This window comes from Salvelinus alpinus, chromosome 12 (genome assembly GCF_045679555.1).
Source record: "Salvelinus alpinus chromosome 12, SLU_Salpinus.1, whole genome shotgun sequence".
NCBI lineage: Eukaryota > Metazoa > Chordata > Actinopteri > Salmoniformes > Salmonidae > Salvelinus > Salvelinus alpinus.
Window position 1 is genome coordinate 42,187,961 of NC_092097.1, and position 26,288 is coordinate 42,214,248.

The 26,288-nt window shown below is 43.4% G+C and overlaps 3 protein-coding genes across 5 annotated transcripts in view; 1 reads left to right on the top strand and 2 right to left on the bottom strand.

The window, feature by feature from the left end:
- The window catches only part of LOC139536156 (protein bassoon-like), a 162,823-nt gene extending 159,414 nt beyond the window's left edge, over window positions 1-3,409 (bottom strand). Inside the window, exon 1 of the mRNA XM_071336394.1 lies at window positions 3,086-3,409. Within this exon, the coding sequence (XP_071192495.1) occupies window positions 3,086-3,264 (179 nt within the window). The 5' untranslated portion in view covers window positions 3,265-3,409. The remainder of the gene's footprint in view (window positions 1-3,085) is intronic.
- Window positions 3,410-6,488: 3,079 nt separating this feature from the next.
- On the bottom strand, window positions 6,489-23,736 carry bap1 (BRCA1 associated deubiquitinase 1). 3 transcript variants are annotated; one of them, XM_071336398.1, is made up of 17 exons: window positions 23,481-23,730; window positions 23,172-23,201; window positions 23,007-23,061; window positions 18,182-18,314; window positions 16,492-16,611; window positions 16,338-16,399; window positions 14,832-14,974; window positions 14,395-14,473; window positions 14,178-14,301; window positions 13,573-13,720; window positions 13,158-13,330; window positions 12,850-12,971; window positions 12,225-12,697; window positions 11,583-11,818; window positions 8,117-8,209; window positions 7,900-7,972; window positions 6,489-7,603 (listed from the first exon to the last, which is right to left on the bottom strand). In XM_071336398.1, the coding sequence occupies exons 1-17, from the start codon at window positions 23,515-23,517 to the stop codon at window positions 7,533-7,535; spliced, it is 2,172 nt and encodes a 723-aa protein (XP_071192499.1). In that variant the 5' UTR covers window positions 23,518-23,730; the 3' UTR covers window positions 6,489-7,532. The 3 variants fall into 3 exon arrangements, with proteins under 3 accessions (XP_071192499.1, XP_071192498.1, XP_071192500.1); XM_071336397.1 differs by having other exon boundaries at window positions 6,489-7,589; window positions 23,481-23,727; XM_071336399.1 differs by lacking the exons at window positions 6,489-7,603; window positions 7,900-7,972; window positions 8,117-8,209 and having other exon boundaries at window positions 11,631-11,818; window positions 12,199-12,697; window positions 23,481-23,736.
- Window positions 23,737-24,212: 476 nt separating this feature from the next.
- The window catches only part of LOC139536157 (helicase ARIP4-like), a 28,096-nt gene continuing 26,020 nt past the window's right edge, over window positions 24,213-26,288 (top strand). The window contains exon 1 of the mRNA XM_071336396.1: window positions 24,213-24,340. The gene's annotated coding sequence lies outside the window, so the exon portion shown is untranslated. The remainder of the gene's footprint in view (window positions 24,341-26,288) is intronic.

Below are 26,288 nucleotides of genomic sequence, written 5' to 3' on the forward strand. Positions count from 1 at the left end.
CACCAATTAATTTGCATGGGCTATTGGCTGAGATACACTACATGACCAAAAGTATGTGGACACCTGCTCATCGAATATCTCATTCCAAAATCATGGAATGAGATATTGGTCCCCACTCTGCTGCTATAACAGCCTCCACTCTTCTGGGAGGACTTTCCACTAGATGTTGGAACATTGCTGCGGGGACTTGCTTCCATCAGCCATAAGAGCATTAGTGAGGTTGGGCACTGATGTTGGGCGATTAGGCCTGGCTCGCAGTCGGCATTCCAATTAATCCCAAAGGTGTTCGATAGGGTTGAGGTCAGGGCTCTGTGCAGGCCAGTCAAGTTCTTCCACACCGATCTCGACAAACCATTTCTGTATGGACCTTGCTTTGTGCATGGGGGCATTGTCATGCTTAAACAGGAAAGGGCCTTACCAAACTGTTGCCAGCTGCTAGTTGCCAGTTGCCAGATGGAAGCACAGAATTGTCTAGAATGTCATTGTATGCTGTAGCGTTAAGATTTCCCTACACTGGAACTAAGTGGCCATGAAAAACAGCCCCAGCCTCCACCAAACATTACAGTTGGAACAATGCATTCGGGCAGTTAGGGTTCTCCTGGCATCCGCCAAACCCAGATTCATCCGTCGGACTGCCAGATGGTGAAGCATGATTCATCACTCCAGAGAATGTGTTTCCACTGCTCCAGAGTTCAATGGCAGCCAGCTTTACACCACTCCAGCCAATGCTTGGCATTGCGGATGGTGATCTTAGGATTGCGTACGGCTGCTCGGCCATGGCAACCCATTTCATGAAACACCCAACGAACAGTTCTTGTGCTGACGTTGCTTCCAGGGGCAGTTTGGAACTTGGTAGTGAGTGTTGCTGCCGAGGACAGACGATTGTTACGCGCTACGCGCTTCTGCACTTGGTGGTCCCATTCTGTGAGCTTCTGTGGCCTATCACTTTGCGGCTGAGCTGTTGTTGCTCTTAGACGTTTCCACTTCACAATAACAGCACTTACAGTTGACCGGGGCAGCTCTAGCAGGGCAGACATTTGACAAACTGACTTGTTGGAAAGGTAGCATCCTATGACGTTGCCACGTACAGGCCATTCTACTGCCAATGTTTGTCCATGGAGATGGCATGGCTGTGTGCTCGATTTTATACACCAGTCAGCAACGAGTGGAGCTGAAATAGCCGAATCCACTAATTTGAAGGGGTGTCCACATACACTGTATATACAAAGGTATCATTATAAAACATAGCTGGAGAAAATGCAGAGCGAACAGCACCAAGCGTCAACCCATCTGTGCTCGTCACCGCTGGGTGATGTCTGAGATACCACCACCATCCAGCAAGATGGAAAGACACTGACACGTGAGGAATCAATATTATACTGCACATGTAAAAATAGAACCTGAGTGACGAATCCTTGTCACTCATTGTCATGCCAAACGGACAAGAATAGTCCTACTTACATACTGTAACACACAGAAAATACATGCATTCACACTATACAACGGAGAACCTTTTTCAGCAGACATACAGGCTGTCAGAGGTAAGCTACACACTGGATGAGGTTACGTCCTAATTGGCACCCTACTCACTATATGGGGCTCTAGTCAAAAGTAGTGCACTATGTAGGGAGTAGGGTGCCATTTGGGACGTTAACACAGTACAAGCAGGCAGCTGTATGTGAGTATTCGGGTCTCCTCCTCAGTTTGTGTCATCCAGTCACACAGATGCTAGAGACCATCCATCTGTAGGTAATCTACACATACAAACTCACCACAGACAGGTCTTCATCTCAGCATTCTGAGTGTGTGTGTGTTACAATTGAATAATGAGTTGCAAATTAATATTAACAGCAAACACACCATAGGAGGCTACACTACAACTTACTAAAGGCCACGTGGGGAGGGAAAGCACTATTCTTCACGTGGGGCATATGATTCACTAAAATTCGGCGTTGTTGTATTAATCATTAATCATGAATGTAGCTTGTAAACTCGAGTTTGCACAATCCACTTCATTGTCTCGTTCGTGGTAAAATATTGATGCTTTATCAACGACATGGTGTTCCAACAGCACATGCGACCATTTACAATGTATGTGTGGCGATAGAAATGATTCAGAGGCTACCGGGAACACACGTTGGCTCCCTATGCTTCCATCCCCTCACCCCGCATCTATAGAATATTAGTCTACTAAACGTTGTTCTTTTTCTATTGGAATAATCTCGATAGGCTATGTGATGATGGATAGTATGCAATTTTTTTTAACTCGAGTGAGTAACGGTCGCCTATTAGACGGGCAATTATCAGGCGACTTTGGTCATTGGTGGGGAAAGAATAATTGGTCTCATGGATAGCCCATTATCGATATTCTCTGAATCCACGTCACGTGAGAAGGCCACTACGGTCACAGCAGTTGCTTATCGTCACAAGTCACGCCCATCGTGGAATCAAAGCGTAAAAATGAATGGAATTGCTTATCAGCTAAATACAGGTACATGTTTTAGATAGTATCGCTCGTAGAGAAAACGTAAAATAATATGAACAAGGTGTTTCGGTCCATTTTTACAGAGATGGCCACTCTAGTCTAGCTACAATCTGATGGCCCACATTCACGCGCACCGTGCGAGAGCGGGCGTGGAATCTTCATCAATGAAAATGTTCAGTTTGGTGGCTACAATACGCACGCTGTAAATTACACAGTTTAGAGCTGTGGCCATTCACGATTTAAAATGTCTACTTCCCCTTTATAGTTTATACAATGCCCTTTATCTTACCCGCCTGTTAACGTGAGGTTTTATACATGTATGCATGCATCAAATTTGTAAATGTAGCCTATATTCTAAACATACCCTACATTGTAACCAAAATATTAAAACTAGGAATCATCTATATGGACAGTATGTGTTACAGCGATATTGTAAATTAATAATTAAAACACCAGCTGTATTTTCTCCACATTCTGAAAAACGGCCACTATAGGCTAGGCTACATGACATCCGCCACGATAAATAAATATCCTGGAAACGGAAACACTGTCGTTTTATTGTCACGGTTCTGCAGAGAACTGTCCTAGATTGTAGCCTACCTGTTAATCCCCGGGCCGAGTCCGGTCCCTGTACCTCCTGTTGGCGCACCATTGCTGGGCTTGATGAGCTGTCCAGAGCCCGCTGGTGCTGAAATGGAAGTCGGAGCACTCGCAGAAGGAACAGTGGAGCCGGGCTGGCCCGGCTGGCCCTCTCCCTCGATGCTGCCTTCATTCCCCATCGTCTTGGGAGATGATTAGGAGGAGAGAAACGATGTAGTAGAGGTTTCTACAGTTAGAATAAAAACTCAGAGACAACTCAACGCTGCTCTCCTTCCGCCATCATCACCTACAATTCAGTTTCCTGCACGGAGCTCGCGCACTGGCATAAAGGGTAGGACATGTGCTGACGCAAACGGGAGAGCGCGCGTACGGGCGCGTGCCCTAAATCCTAATTTGTCTCGGCTGCCTAAATAGATCCTTGTAGGAGGCGTAGGGGTCACGCAGTGCCCGAGGAGGGGGCAAGACACTTGAACCCACCGAACCGCTATGAAAAACAGACCTTTTTCCAATATAGAGGCAATTTGATCCATGTGACCTGTTATTCATTTCCATTTTCTAAGGCATGTGTAGACCTAGTGTTTGTTATAGACCTACTGTATGCTCCATGGAGAGGGTTGTCAGTGGTGCTCTCCAGGTTGTACACCCTCTTATGTTCCAAATCTCTGAGAATGAAAATGAGTAACCACTAAACAGCAGAAAATAAATCTTCAATGAAGCCTGCACGTTCTCTCCCTCTTAAAAGGGTACATTCTCAAAGGGCATTAGACACAGGATGGATTCCAAATGGCACCCTATTCCCTATTTAGTGCACTACTTTTGACCAGGGCCAATTGAGCTCTGATCAAAAGTAGTGCACTATATAGAGAGTAGGATGCTATATGTGATGTAGACAGACTCCCTGTCCCCTTCCCCTGTCAGTCCTCTCTGGCCACTGTGAGGACTGAGGAGTCACCAGATCAGACTATTGACCAGACGCTGTGCTCTGCAGGACCCAAGGGAATAAACAGATTCAGATTCATTTCCTCTCTAGCCCAGGCTACTCCATCATTGACAGGGCTATCTATAATCTCTCCCCTCAGCACCATTAATACTTCTGTGAAAAGCCAGTCAATGGTTCATTTTGGACTGAATGGGATGAAAGAGATTGGCAGATAGATAGGTTCACTGACACAAAGACAATGATGGATGTGTGGTTGTGGTAGGAAATGGTTAGTGTTTATGTGTGATCAGCGCTGGTGTGCATGTACCTCTGCCATGGAAATGTTAAATGAGCATGTCAAGTCATAATTCATTAAAATGTTTAATCTTCCCTGTAACTTTTCAGGAAATGGACAAACAGGCACATTTTACCATCAATGAACACGTATTACGAAACATCAGAAGCTATTTTGAATACATCTCCTTGGTCCTAAAGTCATTAAATGTTCAGATGTTCCAAGTACATTGAGAGGAGTTACTACGTTCAATTCAGCTCATCTCCCTGGTGTTGTGCCAGTGACATTGAGTTATGAGGGGAAATGTATGTTGTTACACAATCTAATATTAGATCCTGTTGCGTTGTGTATTTAAAGAAAAGTGTATTGAACCGGCAGAACAACATTTTTAAATTGAGGCATATGGGACGAAATTACTTGTTTAAGGTTAGACTTAGGAACAAGGTTTAGGTTAAAATTAGGTATAATGTCAATGAGAATTAGGTTAGGGTTAAGGAAATGCATGAAAGTTAACATTGGGTTAGCATACTGTCGTCCACCTCCATTCATTTTCTGCCAGTTAAATATACACTGCCTAAAAGAGAAAGATAACATCCTTTTTAAATTCCTGTACCAACGTGGTCATGTCACTGCACTGTTGGCCCTGAGTGAGTGTGCTGGAATATCTACATAAGCGTACAGAGGCCCATTATCAGCAACCATCACTCCTGTGTTCTAATGCCACGTTGTTAGCTAATTCAACTTTATAATTTTCATTAGAAAACCCTTTTGCAATTATGTTAACACAGCTGAAAACTGTTGTCCTGATTAAAGAAGCAATACAACTGTCCTTTTTTAGACTAGTTGAGTATCTGAGGTATCAGCATTTGTGGTTTCGATTACAAGCTCAAAATGGCCAGAAACAAATAACTTTCTTCTGAAACTGAACAGTCTATTCTTGTTCTGAAGTCTATTCCATGCGAGACATTGCTAAGAAACTGAAGATTTCGTACAACGCTGTGTACTACTCCCTTCACAGAACAGCACAAACTGACTCTAACCTGAATAGAAAGAGGAGTGGGAGGCCCCAGTGCACAACTGAGCAAGAGGACAAGTACATTAGAGTATCTAGTTTGAGAAACAGATGCCTCACAAGTCCTTAACTGGCAGCTTCATTAAATAGTACCCACAAAACATCAGTCTCAATACCAACAGTGAAGAGGCGACTCCAGGATGCTGGCCTTCTAAGCAAAGTTGCAAAGAAAAAGCCATATCTCAGACTGGCCAATAAAAATAAAATATGATGGGCAAAAGAACAGACACGGGACAGAGGAACTGATGGTTGCTGATAATGGGCCTCTGTAGATATTCCATTTTTTATTTAAATTATAAAGCCATTTCGAGCTTCAAAAGTTATTTACAACATTAATGTCTACACTATTTCTGATCAATTTGATGTTATTTTAATGGACAAATAATGTTTCTTAAAAAAAAAAAGTACATTTCTAAGTGACCCCAAACTTTGAATGGTAGTGTATTATACTATTGGACAATGTGCCTAAAAGTATCCAACCTGGCACTGCATTGGAAGGATCCCATGTGGTGCGAAGCCTTGCTGACGGTGGAGAAGTCTTGACGATATAACTGTCCGTGACAACAACAAAAAAAGGTTCAGCAGCAATTCTCTCAACAAGCATTACTCACTCGCCCCATCGCGCAATTGTGACTGAATGGGGTACAGCTTGTCAGACTTTTCGTAGCAGGTTATAATTTACTTTAGCAGGTTGGGATAATTAATGCAGCAGGTTAGGATAATTAGATTAAGAAAAGCGTTACATTTCAACTTTTGATGTTAATTTGACAAAAGCTGTATCCCTTCTAGCCATAACCCTGTAGCACTGACTGGCGCATAGCATAGCGCAGCAACAAAGGCTCTTCTCCATTGTGACCCTGCTGGAACTGTCTCGACTGTTCTCCACCACGTTGTCTTGAGCCTCCCCTCTGGTGCCCAATGTACAGCTTTTCTTGGAATAGAGTCTGTATTCTTTCATAGAAACGTGTCCTATCCAGCTCCAGTGGAGTCTCGCCATGTATAAAGCTATTCAAGTTATGAAACAAATGCACTGTCAAAGCCAGGCCCCAGTGATTTCAGCTCACCAAATATGACCCAGACATCCACCTACGACATGAGGAGTGAGTGAGGTCCATAGTGCTTTTGTTGAGTTTATTGTAGTTATTCATGTGACTAGGATAACAAATTAAAAAATAAAAACACTTCTGTTACCACTGATGCTGAGCAGACGGATACATACTGTATGTACAAAAACACACTGACAATGCTCTCCAATGATCAGAATCTCAATTGAGAGATTTACAGATAAAACATTAAAGGAGTAGATCTCATCTATACAGTTATAGGACCTCCAAAGAGATTTAGACTAAGTCCCAAATGGCACCCCATTCCCTAGTGCACTACTTTGAACAGAGCCCTTGGGCCCTAAAAGTAGTGCACTTTATAGGAAATAGGGTGCCATCTGGGATACAACCATACAGTACTGCCAAAGCATGATACAAGCAAGCAAATAGTGGTGAACCAGCCCTGCTTGCCAGGAATGAGGATTATATCACGTCACATGATCAGACTAACTCCCAGACTTCCAAGCAGCTTCCTGTGTCCCACAGTCAGTTGAGTCACCCCTGAGGTGTGTTCATTAGGCCCCCAATGGAATGACTATCCGGAATTGCAAATGCTTATTTTCCTATTGCAAAACATTTTCTGCCCTAATGAACACAACCCAGTACACAGTGTGATGGCACAGACAAAGGTCCTTTTAACATGGAGACTAGGTGTTCATCCCAAATGTCACCCTATTCCCTATATGGTGCACTATTTTGACCATGGCCCATAGGGTAGTGCATTATATAGGAATAATGTGCCATTTGGGACTTGAACATGCATAAAAAAAAATATTACAGGAAAGCATAACGTTACATCATTTGGTTCAGCTAATCAACAGATGGTCCATTGGATGAAAAAAAAAAATGGCACTAAAATACAACATGAATGAGTAATTTTCTCCCTGAAGTCACAGGACAGTGTCATGAGTGCAACAAGGGTTTTTGCCTTTTCTCTGCCATGATTGGTGCAGAGGGACCCCAAGCGAGCACTTCCTGTGGTCACTGGCGCTTGGCCTTGTAGGGTCGCGAGCGTTTCCTGCGGTCTGGTTTCCTCTGTTTGTGTAAACGGCCGATGCTCACTCCCTGGCGACGACGCACAGAGATATTCTGCTCAACCAGACTGGCCAACATGCCTGCAGACAGAAAGCTGATCAGAGGAGAAATGACAATGACTGAACTCCATTGATTTTATTTAAAAGAGGTTCCTGTAAAATTGCCTGAGAGACATATAAAACATTTCCTGCATGAAAACCCTTGTCAGAGAAGAAAAAGCAAAATGTATTAACTACTCTCAACCAGCATGGGTCTCTGGCAGTAGGGGTGAAATATAGCGATGTGACATTAGTTAATATGAGTGAAAGGAGAGAGGGAGGTAGAGGAAAAGACAGAATGTGCATGAAAATCCACCTAGGTTGCTATACCAAAGGAAAGAGGTGGCCTTACCTTCTTGTGCCAGCATGGATATGAAGGTGCAGATGAACTCGTCATAATTATGGGTCCTCCTCTGGTCATCAATCTGGTCAAAACATGGGTGAACATTGAGATTAGCACACCAACATACAAAACCCACACACAAAATACATAACAAACACGCCCACATAGATTTGGATGTCTGTGATTAAACGTTTTAATGGCTCTGCTTTAGAGCAACCACAATAACCTTGTATTTTTTCCTCTTCTCCACCTCCTCCTTTAGAAACACTTCATAGTTGGCGATGTCAGCCTCCACACACTTGAGCAGAGCAAGCAGCTCCTGCAGGAAACAAGTGAGAAACAAATTGTGACACACACTCGCTCTCAATTCAGTTAAATTCAAGGGCTTTATTGGCATGCCAATTATATGTTAACATTGTAGATAAAGTAGATAAAGTTCAATAAAACAATAAAAATTAACAGTAAACATTACACTCACAGAAGTTTCAAAAGAATAAAGACATTTCAAATGTCATATTATTAGCAAATAGTTCAAGTACAAAAAGGAAAATAAATAAACATGGGTTGTATTTACAATGGTGTTTGTTCTTCACTCGTTGCCCTTTTGTGGCAACAGGTCACACATCTTGTGGTATTTCACCCAGTAGATATGGGAGTTGATCAAAATTGTGTTTGTTTTCGAATTCTTTGTGGGTTTGTGTAATCTGAGGGAAATGTGTCTCTAATATGGTCAAACATTTGGCAGGTTAGGAAGTGCAGCTCAGTTTCCACCTTGTTTTGTGGGCAGTGTGCACATAGCCTTTCTTCTCTTGAAAGCCAGGTCTGCCTATTGCAGCCTTTTTCAATAGCAAGGCTATGCTCACTGAGTCTGTACATAGTCAAAGCTTTCCTTAAGTTTGGTTCAGTCACAGTGGTCAGGTATTCTTCCACTGTACTCTCTGTTTAGGGCCAAATAGCATTGTAGTTTGCTCTGTTTTTTGTTAATTCTTTCCAATGTGTCAAGTAATTATCTTTTGGTTCTCTCATGATTTGGTTGGATCTAACTGTGTTGCTGTCTTGGGGCTCTGTGGGGTCTGTTTGTGAACAGAGCCCTAGGACCAGCTTGCTTAGGGGACTCTTCTCCAGGTTCATCTCTCTGTAGGTGATGGCTTTGTTATGGAAGGTTTGGGAATCGCTTCCTTTTAGGTGGTTGTAGAATTTAACGGCTCTTTTCTGGATTTTGATAATTAGCTGGTATCGGCCTAATTCTACTCTGCATGGATTATTTGGTGTTTTACATTGTACGATGAGGATATTTTTGCAGAATTCTTCATGGAGTCTCTCAATTTGGTTGGTCCCATTCTTGGTTGGTGAGCGGATCTATAACTGTATTTTTAGCCAGATCTTATTTGGTATGTCAAATTTTATGTTCCCTTTGATGGCATAGAAAGACGATATCACTGATATGCTTTCATCTAGACACCGTTGCCCTAGAGCACAAAAAACGATGCATACCTCGGCCTAAATATCAGTGTCACAGCGAGCTGTTGCCTTGTCGCTCAGCTCGTTCACAGCTTTGTGGAAGTTACCTGTGGCGCTGATGTTAAGGCCGAGGTATGTATAGTTTTTTTGTGCGTGCTAGGGCAATGGTGTCTAGATGGTATTTGTGGTCCTGGGAACTGGACCTTTTTTGGAACGCCAATATTTTTGTACTACTGAGATTTAGTCAGTCAGGGTCCAGGTCTGACAATCTGTGCAGAAGATCCAGGTGCTGCTTTAGGCTCTCTCCCTACTCATTCCAGGGGTTTCATTTATTTTAACGCTTTTCTAAAATTATAGAAGAACACTTTAGACATCAAAACTATGAAATAACACATATGGAATCATGTAGTAACCAAAAAAAGTGTTATACATTTTATTTGAGATTGTTCAAAGTAGCCACCCTTTGCCTTGATGACAGCTTTGCACACGCTTGACATTCTCTCAACCAGCTTCACCTGGAATGCCTTTCCAAAAGTCTTGAGTTCCCATATATGCTGAGCACTTGGCTGCTTTTGGTTCCCAAACCATCTCAATTGGGTTGAAGTGATTTAATGCATTTGAATGCATTCCAGGTGAAGCTGGTTGAGAGAATGTCAAGCGTGTGCAAAGCTGTCATCAAGGCAAAGGGTGGGTACTTTGAAGAATCTCAAATATTTTGATATGTTTAACACTTTTTTTGCTTAATACATGATTCCATGTTTATTTCATAATTGTGATGTCTTCACTATTATTCTACAATGTAGAAAACAGTAAAAATAAAAATTAAAGTAGGTGTCTCAAAACTTGACTAGTACTAATTATATAAACTAAGTCCCTTTTTCAGGACCCTGTCTTTCAAAGATAATTTGTAAATATCCAAATAACTTCACAGATCTTCATTGTAAAGGGTTTAAACACTGTTTCCCATGCTTGTTCAATGAACCATAAACAATCAATGAACATGCATCTGTGGAATGGTCGTTAAGACACTAACAACTTACAGACGGTAGGCAATTAAGGTCACAGTTATGAAAACTTAGGACACTAAAGAGGCCTTTCTACTGACTCTGAAGAACACCAAAAGAAAGATGCCCAGGGTCCCTGCTCATCTGCGTGTCCGTACTGTGAGAGGCCCAATACAGCGCTACAGGACGTACAACTGATCGTACTCGCAGTGGCAGACCACGTGTAACACCTGCACAGAATCGGTACATCCGAACATCACACCCGCGGGACAGGTACAGGATGGCAACAGCTGCCCGAGTTACACCAGGAACGCACAATCCCTCCATCAGTGCTCAGACTGTCCGCAATAGGCTGAGAGAGGCTGGACTGAGGGCTTGTAGGCCTGTTGTAAGGCAGATCTTCACAAGACATCACCGGCAACAACGTCGCCTATGGGCACAAACCCACCGTCGCTGGACCAGACAGGACTGGCAAAAAGTGCTCTTCACTGACGAGGGTTCGCGTTTATCGTCGAAGGAATGCGCGTTACACCAAGGCCTGTAATCTGGAGCAGGATCGATTTGGAGGTGGAGGGTCCGTCATGGTCTGGGGCGGTGTGTCACAGCATCATCGGACTGAACTTGTTGTCATTGCAGGCAATCTCAATGTTGTGCGTTACAGGGAAGACACCCTCCTCCCTCATGTGGTACCCTTCCTGCAGGCTCATCCTGACATGACAATGCCACCAGCCATACTGCTCGTTCTGTGCGTGATTTCCTGCAAGACAGGAATGTCAGTCTTCTGCCATGGCCATTGAAGAGCCCGGATCTCAATCCCATTGAGCATGTCTGGGACCTGTTGGATCGGAGGGTGAGGGCTAGGGCCACTCCCCCCAGAAATGTCTGGGAACTTGCAGGTGCCTTGGTGGAAGAGTGGGGTAACATCTCACAGCAAGAACTGGCAAATCTGGTGCAGTCCATGAGGAGATGCACAGCAATACTTAATGCAGCTGGTGGCCACACCAGACAGTTACTTTGTTCAGGGACACATTAACCGAAATGGAACAGTCACATGTCTGTGGAACTTGTTCAGTTTATGTTATGTCTCAGTTGTTGAATCTTGTTTTGTTCATACAAATATTTGTTAAGTTTGCTGAAAATAAACACAGTTGACAGTGAGAGGACGTTTCTTTTTTTGCTGAGTTTATATCGCCAGATATGTTTCTAAGAAAAAGGGAAAGGACTTACTTTAGGAGAGTATTTTTCACCAGATGGCTTGTTGCTTCCAACGGTTTCCGTGGAGATGACCTTTTCCATGCTGGGTTTGACCTCTGTTGCATCTCTGATCTCTTCCTCTTTCACCTCCACCGATGGTCCCTCCTTCCCCTCCTCCTTCACTCCGTCCCCCTCTACTGCTGGATTGCTACCTTGCTCTTTTACCGGCTCTGGAGCGCCTGCCTTCTTCTCTTCAAGAGCTGTATCAGCTGTACAGGCAAGAAACACACCTATTTAGCAGCTATAAACCAGACCTGGATTCAAATACTCTTAAAATCTTTCAAATACTTTGAGTGTTTGCTTTAGCCTGCCTGGAATGCAATTAAGCACAGATGGTCTTAAAATATTTCAAATAGTGCTTGAACCCAGGTCTGGTTCCAACTCAGTGATATCGTCTTCCATATGCATCTCGAGAGCGGTGTGACTCTGGTATTAGATTAGTATAATCCAGGTATAAATAATGGATTATATCATTAGGTCTGAAGGTAAACAGATGCTCTTTGAAATGTAATTTACGATGATCTTAATCGAGTGCCCATGTTCGCTTCCCCACAGGTCCAATACCTCAATTTCAATCGCTCTCACCCACCCACGCACACACCCGTCCTTCCTCACCGGATGGCGGTACAGTGTATATAACCCCGTCCTCCTGTAGGTGCAGCAGGGCGGTGCTGACGGAGGGCCCCAGCTCTCTGACAGCCCGGTTCTGTCTGGCATCCAGCCTCAGCAGACCCTCATCCTCCCCAAACAACACCCGGGACAGGTGAGATGCCACAGGGCTGGAGGGCCGCGTGGCCGCCTGGGAGCGGGCCGGGGAGCGCAGTGGTGAGTTGAAGGCGCTGCCGATCTCCGAGGCGGTGTCGGTGCTCTCGTTGCTGGGTGTGGGCGAGGGCTGGGAGGCAGCCGTGATCACGATGCCCCCAGTGCGGCCCTCGGTATGGACGGAGAGGGGCGTGGCCAGAGAGTCTTTCCTCTGGACTTCCTTCTTGAGTTTCTCGGCCAGGACGCCGAGTGCCAGCTTGGTCTCTACGCCGCTGCCTCCCCCGACACGGCCTGTACGGGAACGCAGCACCCCTTTACGCCTGAACCTACGCACACAAATACACGGACAAATGCACAAACATAACCAATACATTTCAAGCACTCCAATTGCTTGGAAGATAACATTTTGATCCTAGATCAGCACTCCTACGCTGAGATGCTTTGTGAATACGGGCCCATGTGATGTGAAGGTGCTGACCTGGTTGGTGTGCCAATCTCTTCCTCCTCTTCATCCTCATAGTCATCGTCATCAGAGTAGGGGGGCTGGGGCGCACCGGGCACCCGGGGACGACCCACCCCTGTCGCAAGGTCCTCAACCTCCTGTCAGAGAACAACCAATCAGCGACCTTGCCAAGGCAAACATACAGTATTGGCTCCGAGTCGAATCCTAGCTTGAGATAGGAGTATATAAGTCAAGACTGTTGAAAAAATCATCATGCATTAATGTCAATGAGAGATTTGTGTGGAAATGTTGAGTTGTGTCACATCATAACCCGTCCCCCCGACCTGCATGGGGGACTTGGCGTAGTTGTGGTTGTCCAAGAAGGCTGGTAGGCGAGGGACGATGGGGCTGGTGACAGGCTGGGAGGTCCCCGCTCCCCCCAATGGGGCAGCTGGTTTCCCCATGGCTTTCCCCTTGCCTGAGGGGCTCGGGACCAATTGGGACTGGGCTGCTGTGTCTGCACAACAGTGGAACACATGGTCAGAGTCCATGAATGTCAATGTACCAGTTGAAGCACATCATACCCTGCAACAGGTAGCATCCCAAATGACACCCTATTCCATATATAGTGCAGTACTTTTGACAGGGCCCTGGGCAAAGGTAGTGCACAATAAAGGCAATAGGGTGACTCATAAGACTCACATTCTCGTATCTATAAAGAGAATCAACATTGGGGAGGTTCAGAGCTGAATTTAATACCTGTGGGAGGAGTCTGCTCAGCCCCCTGTGATGTAACAGGTTGAGGGTCTGCCTCTTCTTTTTTGATAGTAGGGGGTGTGTCGTCTGAGGGGGAGGAGTCTGGCTGCTTCCTGTCCTGTACAAGCTCTGGCTGGGTGACCCGGATCAGCTGGGGAACAGGTCACACTCATATCAAGTCAATCAGACAGACATTGTGCATGTCTGTATATCTGTGTGTATGCGTCTATTGGTGCATTCGTTTTAGCTAACCAAGGGCACCAGGTAAGCCAAATGTACCCACAGACACATATAAACAGATATACAGACACGCACATTCTCACTGGGCGGTATCAGTGGGCTCCGTTGTCTGTGTCCAGACCTACTGTAGCCACTCCAGAACCGTTTGATAGTTATGATTTTACACACACTAATCATTTTACAGGCACTCTTATCTAGAGCAAATAAGGTTAAGTGCCTTACTCAAGGGCACATTAGGTAAAACAAAATCTGTCAGTCGGCTCAGGGATATAAACCAGCAACCTTTCGGTTACTGGACCAACACTCTTAACCACTAGGCTCCCTGCCACCGTGCGCTCACACACGCACACACCCCTGTGTCTCCTGACCTGCTGTAGCCCCTCCAGTACCATCTGCCTGTTCCTCTTCAGGATCTCCAGTTTTGACTCATACTTCACCCTGCGGTCCGGAACCACTGCCATCAGGTTGAAGCGGATATCATGGTAGGGCTCTCTGGGAGGGACGAGAAAAGTGTGTGTGAGAGAGAGCTAGAGTCTGAACATCTCATTCAGTGTTACTGAGGCAGGAGATTGGCCCCTGGCTCACCCAGCCGTGGCCAAGCCAATCCTCTCCATAATGACCCGCCGTGCCTTATCCGTCCACTCCTCCTCCTCTCCCCATGGCCCTGAGAGAGAGAGCGAGAGAAAATTAAAGTGTTTACAATTGACCCCCCTAAAAGCTGCTTTCATATAGAGCCCATGAGGTCACTGGAGCGTACACCTAGTGTCCCCCAAATGGCACCCTATTCCCTATATAGTGCACAAATTTAGACCCTAGCAGAACAGGCCAAGAGTAGTGCACTATACCTGGAATAGGGTAGCATTTGGGATACAGCCATTGCAGTCAAACAGTAGTTATATTATAAAGCCACGCGGTAGATTAGAGAAGTCGTAGCAAGGTGCTTTGAAGGCACCAGGCTGTCTCAACGTGAGTTAGTGGTACAATGCTGCTTCTCTAAGTCTATCACAGTTTGCAGTTCTTACCGTGGTCAATGGGGTACGCCTTGAGGCCGTCTAGCTCAAACAAGCGGTCTTTGATGGGCACGTAGCTGACAAAGTGGAATGCTTCCATGGTCCGCACGGCGCTAATCCCGTTCTGCTTCTCCGGCAGGTGCCTGGGCTCCGGTCTCCATGGAAAGAGAAGGAAGAGGTGTGAGAATTGGACAGAGCTGAACATCACTGGCAGCCCTTTCCATTCACTGCCCGTAACCTTGTTCTGTACACCTCCAAAACAAAGGTCATGTGGTTTGGTAAGAAGACTGCTCCTTGCCCACAGGTGTGATTACTACCTTTGAGGGTTTAGAGCTTGAGGTAGTCACCTCATACAAGTACTTGGGAGTATGGCTAGACGGTGCACTGTCCTTCTCTCAACACATATCAAAGCTGCAGGGTAAAGTTAAATCTAGACTTGGGTCCCTCTATCGTAATCGCTCCTCTTTCACCCCAGCTGCCAAACTAACCCTGATTCAGATGACCATCCTATCCATGCTAGATTACAGAGAGAATTTATAGATCAGCAGGTAAGGGTGCTCTCGAGCAGCTAGATGTTCTTTACCATTCGGCCATCAGATTTGCCACCAATGCTCCTTATAGGACACATCACTGCACTCCATACTCCTCAGTAAACTGGTCATCGCTGTATACCCGTCGCAAGACCGAGCAGTTGATGCTTATTTATAAAAACCCTCTTAGGCCTCACTCTCCCCTATCTGAGACACCTACTGCAGCCCTCATCCTCCACATACAACACCCGTTCTGCCAGTCACATTCTGTTCAAGGTCCCCAAAGCACACACATCCCTGGGTCGCTCATCTTTTCAGTTCGCTGCAGCTAGCGACTGGAACGAGCTGCAACAAACACTCAAACTGGACAGTTTTATCGCTATCTCCTCATTCAGACTCAATCATGGACACTCTTACTGACAGTTGTGGCTGCTTTGCGTGATGTATTGTTGTCTCTACCTTCTTGCCCTTTATGCTGTTGTCTGTGCCCAATAATGTTTGTACCTTGTGCTGCTGCCATGTTGTGTTACTAACATGTTGTCATGTGTTGCTGTCATGCTATGTTGTTGTCTTAGGTCTCTCTTTATGTAGTGATGTGTGTTTTGTCCTAGATTTTTTATTTTTTTATTTTTTTAATCCCAGCCCCCGTCCCCGCAGGAGGCCTTTTGCCTTTTGGTAGACCGTCATTGTAAATAAGAATTTGTTCTTAACTGACTTGCCTAGTTAAGTAAAAAAAAATATGCAATACCAGTCAATCATGGGTGGCAGTGCCACATTTGTATACATCAGGGTTGTATTCATTAGTGCACATCATAGCAAAACATTTTGCAACAAAAAATGAACACAATCTTTTCTTATTGGACAAGTTCAGGTAGGTAATTTCCTGTTTCAGTCTTTTCTTACGTGCCTAGTGAATAAAACCTAGTGGTAGACCCAGAATGAAGGGGCATACACAATAAGGAGGGACAGATGCAACAGTGCCTCCTACCTGGCATGGCTGTTGTGTGCTTTAGCCAACTCTGGGGCATTTCCAATGGCGTAGCCTTTACTCTGAAAGAACATAAAATACCATCATGTAAAATTTGATTAATCATGACACCACAGTAAAAATTGGAGAGAGGTGTGTGGTGTGTACACCTCACCTCTGGGCCGAAGCCTTTAGTGAAGGTCTTCATGCGACTGAGGGTAGTGCCCAACTCAACTCCACTACAGTTCAGGAGCACGCTCAGAAGTGCATGGGTGGCGCAGGAGTTTGGGATCAGCTGGACACAAAAATAATAACTGAAAGGAACTCAATGGCATAAAGAAAAGAAAAACAATGCCTTCCTATGACATGGTCGGCACAGTAGGAAATGACGGAATGCACCACATTCTGACAACAATATACAGTGTCTTCGGAAAGTATTCATACCCCTTGACAAGTCCACATTTTGTTACAGCCTTATTCTAAAATTTGTTTTTTAAAATTATCCTCCTCAGCAATCTACACACAATACCCCATAAAGCCAAAGCGAAAACATTTTTGCTAATTTATACCAACAAAAAAAAAACATTCAGACCCTTTGCTATGAGACTCAAAATTGAGCTCGGGTACATATTGTTTCCACTGATCATCCTTTAGATATACAACTTGATTGGAGTCCACCTGTGGTAAATTCAATTGATGGACATGATTTGGAAAGGAACACACCAGTCTATATAAAACGTCCTATAGATCACAGTGAATATCAAAGGAAAAACCAAGCCATGGAGGTCAAAAGAATTGTCCGTAAAGCGCAGAGACAGAACTGTGTCAAGGCACAGATCTGGGGAAGGGTACCAAAACATTTCTGCAGCCCTGAAGGTCCCCAAGAACACAGTGTCCTCCATTATTCTTCCTAGAGCTGGCCGCCTGGCCAAACTGAGCAATTTGGGGAGAAGGGCCTTAGTCAGGGAGGTGACCAAGAATGCGTTGGTCACTGAAAGAGCTCCAGAGTTCCTCTGTGGAGACGGGAGAACCTTCCAGAAGGACAACCATCTATGCAGAACTCCACCAATCAGGCCTTTATGGTAGAGTGGCCAGATGGAAGCCATGCGTCAGTAAAAGGCACCTAAAGACTCTCAGACCATGAGAAACAAAATTCTCTGGTCTGATGAAACCAAGATTGAACTTCTGGAGGAAACCTGGCACCATCACTACGGTGAAGTATGGTGGTGGCAGCATCATGCTGTGGGGATGTTTTTCAGCAGCAGGGACTGGGAGACTAGTCAGGATTGAAGCAAAGATGAACGGAGAAAAGTACAGAGAGATCCTTGAAGAAAACCTGGCTTTGGGACAAGTCTTTGAATGTCCTTGAGTGGCCCAGCCAGAGCCCGGACTTGAACCCGATCGAACATCTCTGGAGAGACCTGAAAATAGCTGTGTAGCAACACTCCCCATCCAACCTGACAGAGCTTGAGAGGATCTGCAGAGTAGAATGGGAGAAACTCCCCAAATACAGGTGCGCCAAGCTTGTAGCGTCATACCCAAGAAGACTGGAGGCTGTAATCGCTGCCAAAGGTGCTTCAACAAAGTACTGAGTAAAGGGTCTGAATACTTATGTAAATGTATTTTTTAATATTAATTAGCAAAAAGTTTTTGCTTTGTCATTATGGGGTATTGTGTGTAGATTGATGAGGAAAACATTTTGTTTTATACATTTTAGAATCAAGCTGTAACCTACCAAAATGTGGAAAAAGTCAGGGGGTCTGAACTTTCCAAAGGCACTGTAGCCTCCATGCATACAAATCTGTATTAAGGCAAACTGACTGCCCTGAACACTACAGTGTAGTCAAGGATTAAAACAGACTCACCTGGTGGGCAAAGAACATGTCATTAACAATGTCATCATCAATGACAGAGGTCTCATCCACCAAGGTGGAGACTTTCCTCCTAGACCTTCGCTCCTCGATCCACTTGAACAGGAAGATGAAGCCATACACAGGGCTGGGGGGAGGGGGGTGATAGGAGTTAGTCAACAGACAGCAGTCCACAGATTTGGTTCTTTCATACACAGTGGGGTTCATTTACATTAGTAAGGCTTTCAAAGAGGTTGTCACAGTGTGAAATAGGGCTCTGGTCAAAAGTTGTGCACTATGTAGGGAATAGGTAGCCCTTGATCATGACTCAGTTCCATTACACATACCAATAATGCTGCATTTACATGGTACAAGGTAGACCGCAAACCAGATGTCTTTGTTTTCAATGACAGCATGATGGTAAATGCTGTTGAGGTTGGCGGTGAATGCTGGAGTTCAAATATCTGCCATAGCCTTGTTTTCTACCGGATGTTTGTTTACTGAAATCACCATAGCAACATATACTGATTTTTATAACTAAACCAAGATAGACCACAGCCCGTTGTTTCAAATGGGAACAAATTAGTCATAGTAGGCAGAAAAAGCAAGGAGCTGGTCAGAGCCAAGTACAAGCTGGCGTTAGGGAACGCCTACTTTGAAGTGTGTGTGTGCAATAACGCAATTCACCTTTGCACTCCTAAACAATAATAAAAAATAATAATAGGGCACTTTAGCAAAGGGTAAAGTCTACAAAATTTTGTTCACTCTGATCATAACAGATTCTAGTTTTGGGAAGAAAAAACTGTATGGAGAACAAATGTTCCATTGATGAGAATTTGCAGGATGTCGGCCAAAATCCATCTCGTTCCAGCTTCTCCCACTGCCGGACACTTCGCTTCCTCTCACTACCATATTTGGTAGTGAGTGGAAACGCCAAGAGGATGCTTCACATTTATACATCTGGTGAAATATCTCTGTGCCGGCTTGCTTTTGCAGTCACCGTCTTTCTTGCCCCGCTATGCCGACTTGTGGGACGCAAAAACCGTCATACATCTAAACACAGCATAAGAGTCATTGTACAAACACATCTTCTGTACAAGTGAGTTTAGTTAAGATGCCCGATGCACAGTCTGAACAATTCATCCCAAAGGTGTTCGATGGGGTTGAGGTCAGGGCACTGTGCAGGCCAATCAAGTTCTTCCACACCGATCTCGACAGACCATTTCTGTATGGACCACGCTTTATGTAGGGGGGCATTGTCATTCTGAAAAAAGAAAAGGGCCTTCCCCAAACTGTTGCCACAAAGTTGGAAGCACAGAATCATCTAGATTGTCATTGCATGCTGTAGCATTAAGGTTTCCCTTCACTGGAACTAAGGGGCCCGAACAATGAAAAACAGCCCCAGACCATTACTCCTCCTCCACCAGATTTTACAGCTGGCACTATGCAATGGGGCAGGTAGCGTTTTCCTGGCATCCGCCAAAACCAGATTTGTTCGATGGAGTGCCAGATGGTGAGGCATGATCCATCAATGGTGGCGAGCTTAAAACCACTCCAGCCCCATTGCATAGATTTTATACACCTGAAATAACCGAATCCACTCATTTGCAGGGGTGTCCAAATATATTTTAGTATATACAGTTGAAACTCAGTTTCACAATTCCTAATATTTAATCCTAGTAAAAATGCCCCGTATTTGGATCACCACTTTATTGTAAGAATGTGAAATGTCAGAAAAATAGTAGAGAGAATTATTTATTTCAGCTTTTATTTATTTCATCACATTCCCAGTGAGTCAGAAGTTCACATACACTCAATTAGTATTTGGTAGCATTGCCTTTAAATTGTTTAACTTGGGTCAAACGTTTCAGGTAGCCTTCCACAAGCTTCCCGCAATAAGTTGGGTGAATTTTGGCCCATTCCTCCTGACAGAGCTGGTGTAACTGAGTCAGGATTGTAGGCCTCCTTGCTCACACACGCTTTTTCAGTTCTGCCCACAAATTGTCTATAGGATTGAGGTCAAGGCTTTGTGATGGCCACTCAAATACCTTGACTTTATTGTCCTTAGGCCACTTTGCCACAACTTTGGAAGTATTCTTGGGGTCATTGTCCATTTGGAAGACCCATTTGCGACCAAGCTTTAACTTCCTGAATGATGTCTTGAGATGTTGCTTCAATATATCCACATAATTTCCATCCTCATGATGCCATCTATTTTGTGAAGTTTACCAGTCCCTCCTGCAGCAAAGTACCCCCACAACATGATGCTGTCATCTCCGTGCTTCACAGTTGGGATGGTGTTCTTTGGCTTGCAAGCCTCCCCCTTTTTCCTCCAAACATAACGATGGTCATTATGGCCAAACAATTCTATTTTTGTTTAATCAGACCAGAGGACCTTTCTCCAAAAAGTACAATCTTTGTCCCCATGTGCAGTTGCAAACCGTAGTCTGGATTTTTTCTAGCGGTTTTGGAACAGTGGCTTCTTCCTTGCCGAGCGGCCTTTAAGGTTGTCGATATAGGACTCATTTTTCTGTGGATATAGATACTTTGTACCTGTTTCCTCCAGCATCTTCACAAGGTCCTTTGCTGTTGCTCTGGGATTGATTTGCACTTTTCGCACCAAAGTACGTTCATCTCTAGGAGACAGAACGCGTCTCCTTCCTGAGTGGTATGACGGCTGCGTGGTCCCATGGTGTTTATACTTGCGTACTATTGTTCGTACAGATGAACGTGGTACCTTCAGGCGTTTGGAAATTGCTCCCAAGGATGAACCAGACTTGTGGAGGTCTACAATATTTTTTCTGAGGTCTTGGCTGATTTCTTTTGATTTTCCCATGATGTCAAGCAAAGAGGCACTGAGTTTGAAGGTAGGCCTTGAAATACATCCACAGGTACACCTCCAATTGACTCAAATGATGTCAATAAGCCGATCAGAAGCATCTAAAGCCATGACATCCTTTTCTGGAATTTTCCAAGCTGTTTAAAGTAGAGGTCGACCGATCATGATTTTTCAACGCCGATACCGATTATTGAAGGACCATAAAAGGCCGATACCGATTAATCGGCTGATTTTTTTTACATATATTTGTAATAATGACAATTACAACAATACTGAATGAACACTTATTTTAATATAATACATCAATAAAATCAATTTAGTCTCAAATAAATAATGAAACATGTTCAATTTGGTTTAAATAATGCAAAAACAAAGTGTTGGAGAAGAAAGTAAGTGCAATATGTGCCATGTAAAAAAGCTAATGTTTAAGCTCTTTGCTCAGAACATATGAAAGCTGGTGGTTCCTTTTAACATGAGTCTTCAATATTCCCAGGTAAGAAGTTTTAGGTTGTAGTTATTATAGGACTATTTCTCTCTATACCATTTGTATTTCATATACCTTTGACTATTGGATGTTCTAATAGGTACTTTTGTATTGCCAGCCTAATCTCGGGAGTTGATAGGCTTGAAGTCATAAACAGCGCAATGCTGGAAGCAGAGCGAAGAGCTGCTGGCAAATGCAGGAAAGTGCTGTTTGAATGAATGCTTACGAGCCTGCTGCTGCCTACCACTGCTCAGTCAGACTGCTCTTTCAAATCAGACTTAATCATAATAACACAGAAATACGAGCCTTAGGTCATTAATATGGTCAAATCTGGAAACTAACATTTCGAAAACAAAACGTTAATTTTTTTCTCTGAAATACGGAACCGTTCCGTATTTTATCTAACGGATGGCATCCCTAAGTCTAAATATTGCTGTTACATTGCACAACCTTCAATGTTATGTCATAATTATGTAGAATTCTGGCAAATTAATTACGGTTTTGTTAGGAAGAAATGGTCTTCACACAGTTCACAACGAGCCAGGTGGCCCAAACTGCTGCATATACCCTGACTCTGCTTGCACAGAACGCAAGAGAAGTGACACAATTTCCCTAGTTAAAAGAAATTCATGTTAGCAGGCAATATTAACTAAATATGCCGGTTTAAAAATATATACTTGTGTATTGATTTTAAGAAAGGCATTGGTGTTTATGGTTAGGTACACATTGCTGCAATGACAGTGCTTTTTTTCGCAAATGCGCTTGTTAAATCACCCATTTGGCGAAGTAGGCTGTGATTCAATGATAAATTAACAGGCACGGCATTGATTATATGCAACGCAGGACAAACTAGATAAACTAGTAATATCATCAACCATGTGTAGTTAACTAGTGATTATGTTAAGTTTGATTGTTTTTTATAAGATAAGTTTAATGATAGCTAGCACCTTACCGTGGCTCCTTGCTGCACTCGCATAGCAGGTAGTCAGCCTGCCACGCAGTCTCCTCGTGGAGTGCAATGTAATCAGTCATAATCGGTGTCCAAAAATGCTGATTACCGATTGTTATGAAAACTTGAAATCGGCCCTAATTAAAATTGGCTATTCTGTTTAATCGGTCGACCTCTAGTTTAAAGGCACAGTCAACTTAGTGTATGTAAACTTCTGACCCACTGGAATTGTGATACAGTGAATTATAAGTGAAATAATCTGTCTGTAAACAAATGTTGGAAAAATGACTTGTGTCATGCAAAAAACAAGTTTGTTAACAAGAATACTAAGTGTGTATTTTGCATTTGTGAAATTAAAGTAGAGGGCTTTATGTTCCTATAACCGTAGCACAACTGTGTATCAATTCACATTTAGATGTAGTATTTGGCTGTTTTGGCTGACAGAGCCAGCCTACCTCTGAAAATAACATAAGGGTATAACGTTAGGCTCCTTAAGAATACATCTTTGGCTAGAGAATAGGGTGCCATTTCAGATAGTGACAGTAGCCTGAATAGCATGACTCCATACCTTGGACACTTGCTTTGTAGGTCGTATATCTCCTCTACCTGGACCCCCTTCACACCTACATTATAAACACACATGCAAAACACACAAAGGGATGCTCAAAGTATGTGCTGTTCAAACTTATCTAGTACATGTTACTTTAACAACCAGCCTGTCAAATCAACTCACCAAAATCCTCCACCAAGAGCGTGAACAGCCCTGCAAACACCATAGAAAACCCACACGTTAATGGAGCGTTTAACACTATGGCATCGACCATACAAACAGAGTTTATTATTCCTCCTTGTGCAACTGGCTAAGGAACAATCAATATAGCTATTAACGTTAGATGTGGCAATGACATATGACTATAACGTGAATTGCTATTATTAAACGTGATGTGTTTAGTGACAGTAAAACATAGATTATCAAACATTTCGATTACAGATTAGATTTGACAACGAATTGGTTAAATGTTAGCTAGCGTTAGCTTCTTACCAGGGTCACTCTCGAGCTCCAGCCACCCTTTGTTCATTTTTGCATGTACACACAGTCAATCGATATTAAAGCTAGTCCGCCAGTCCATATTTATAGAATCACTACATACAGTTTATCCAATTAGCTAACAGAACGAAGAAAAATACATTTCTAAAACGTCGTAGCTAGTTGATAGATAAACACAAAAGAATGACAGCTCGGACGCCTTAAATGTACGTAATTTAGATGCGACTTCGATAGAGTCGCGTTCAAGAGGGTTTCCACTAGATAGCAGACCTAAAATTGGCTCTATTGTAAAAATTCATGAAAACAAAATGTGCTTTTTGGTCTTAATGTAAGGTTAGGGTCAGGTATATGGTTAGCGGTGTGGTTAGGTTTAAAATCAGATACATTTTAGAAATAGACGGGGTTTAGACAAAAACAGTACAGTGGGAAACTAGTTTAGCCATAATTATGACTTTGTGGCTGTGGTAACTAGTGACGACCGTCATTCAATCCATTTATCCAGCAGATGACGCCATAATATACTTTCTCGTGGTGTGCATTTATAGACAAATTACATAAATGCTCTAATTACTATGGTATTATCATTGCGTCAATTATTTCGTGTTGCTGAGTACAGCACAAACTAAAATAAAACAGGAATTTTGGGCCCTACCTGAAAGCAGTTTTGGGGAATTCGAGTGTGCCTCCGGAACTATGTTCTGGCGTGTTGTTTTTCCATGCGTGCAGGGAACATTGTTACTGTTACCCTTGAAGAAACTGTGAGGGGGGAATAAAAAAATAGCTAGCTACACTGTTTATTAAAAAAAATATTAATCATTAACATATCGTCACTATTTCCTAAGGGAATGCAAAATGTAAGTACATAGTTTGGCACCTTTTTGGTTCGAATTTAACTTGTTTTTCAGTGACATAAGGGGTTTTCTAGATTAGCCATCCCCTGGACAATAGACGTTGGCTGAAAACAGCGATTTGTATGCTAACATGATGCTAGCTCGCTAACAACAAGCTAGCTGCTCAATCACGCACGAACTAGCTGCTAGCTGGCTGTATTTAGTAGGACTTGTTTGTTCATATTCATAGAAATCGTTCAAATTTAGCTAGCTAACTAATTGTAGCAAAACAAAAGATAGTAGGTAATATGGTTATAGCTATCGCGGTAGCTAGTTTACCCAGCCTTAGAATAATACTGTCTTTTGAATGGGCTCGGTAGCTAGTGCTAACGTTAGCTAACTAGCTATTTCTTAGCAATGTTCCAACCCAGATTAGCGTTCAAAAACCCAGTATCTGGTTTGCTTGCTAATATTAGTCGATTCTACATTTTTTATAATGTTTATGTTCGCTAGCTAAAAACATATTAAACGTTAGGAGGGTGGGATCAGAAAACAAGTAAGCCAGGTATCGGCTACCTATTTATGGTTGTTCGTCATAGCTACTTACAGAAGCTAGAGTTGGATATAATATTTTGCATTTATTTAGCATGTTTATGTAACACACTGCACTATGCCTCAATAGTAGTGTGTGGGAGAGGAAGTTATGTTTTCTTAAATCTAAATTCAAATAACACACAATTATTGCCTTGGGATCATAGTTTGATATGCAGGAGGAGAGGTATTATTCACATGCTGCTCATGGCGATACAGTTCATATTTTGTAAGCAGCTGTGCAGGAATGTATAAATATTTTATGTTGGACATGCATGTATTATTGAAAACCTTTCAATGTATCGGCTGACTCTATCTGGGTTCACCATGGATACCGATCACAAAGTAACTGAATGTTGAGATTGTTAGGGTTTGAGAGGCAGGCGGCGATCTGTGATTCTGACTGTGTTCAATGCTGCAGCTTCCTTCCTCTGTCAGATTTGACACTATATTTTGTTTTTTACACAAGGTTTTCACCTCTACTATTCTCTCAATCAGCTCTGGGCCCCTATCCACAAAGCTGGTCTATGATCAGTTTAGCCTTTTATATAATAATTTAAGAACAATGGGAACCTGGTCCTAGATCAGCACTCCTACTCTGAGTCGCTTTATGAATACAGTCCCTGTTAGCCTACATAGAAAACCTGAATAACACAGCTAGCGAGATAGATATAGGCAATTCCACGGTAACAGAATTACGATTTGACTAATTTTTCACTTTAAAATGCATGCCAAACAAAAGCCATTGATTTTAAGTTTAACAAATCATACAACTTCTCTACTGTGCTGTCCAAACTTGTGAAACATAGATGTCTATGATTGATTTAGATTTGGTCTGGCCAGGGCTGACCTACCAGATTTCAACTACTTTTCAGGATGCTACAGTAAATGGAAAGAGGGTAGGTGACATTAACTGGCGAGAGAGTGAGTGAGAGGGAGGGTTGTCCAGACTGTTTTCACAGTCTTGCTTTGAGCACCAGATGACAGAAATAGAAGAAGAAAAAAACGTAGGAGCTGAACATAACAGTATGTCAGTGGGAGGACAGTGGCAAACTGTGGTTTGTGACTACTATGATTTCCCATTGTAGCTAATTCAATGCAGAAATTCCGTTACTTTTTTGGGGGGGGGGGATTAGAGTTTTAATCACTTAATAATTCCTAAACAAACTTGATGTCAGGGCTCCTGAGTGGCGCAGCGGTCTAAGGCACTGCATCTCAGTGCTAGAGGCGTCACTACAGACCCTGGTTCGGTCCCGTGCTGTATCACAACCGGCCGTGATTGGGAGTCCCATAGGGCGGCGCACAATTGGCCCAGCGTCGTCCGGGTTAGTGGAGGGTTTGGCTGGGGTAGGCCATCGTTGTAAAATGAGAATTTGTTTTT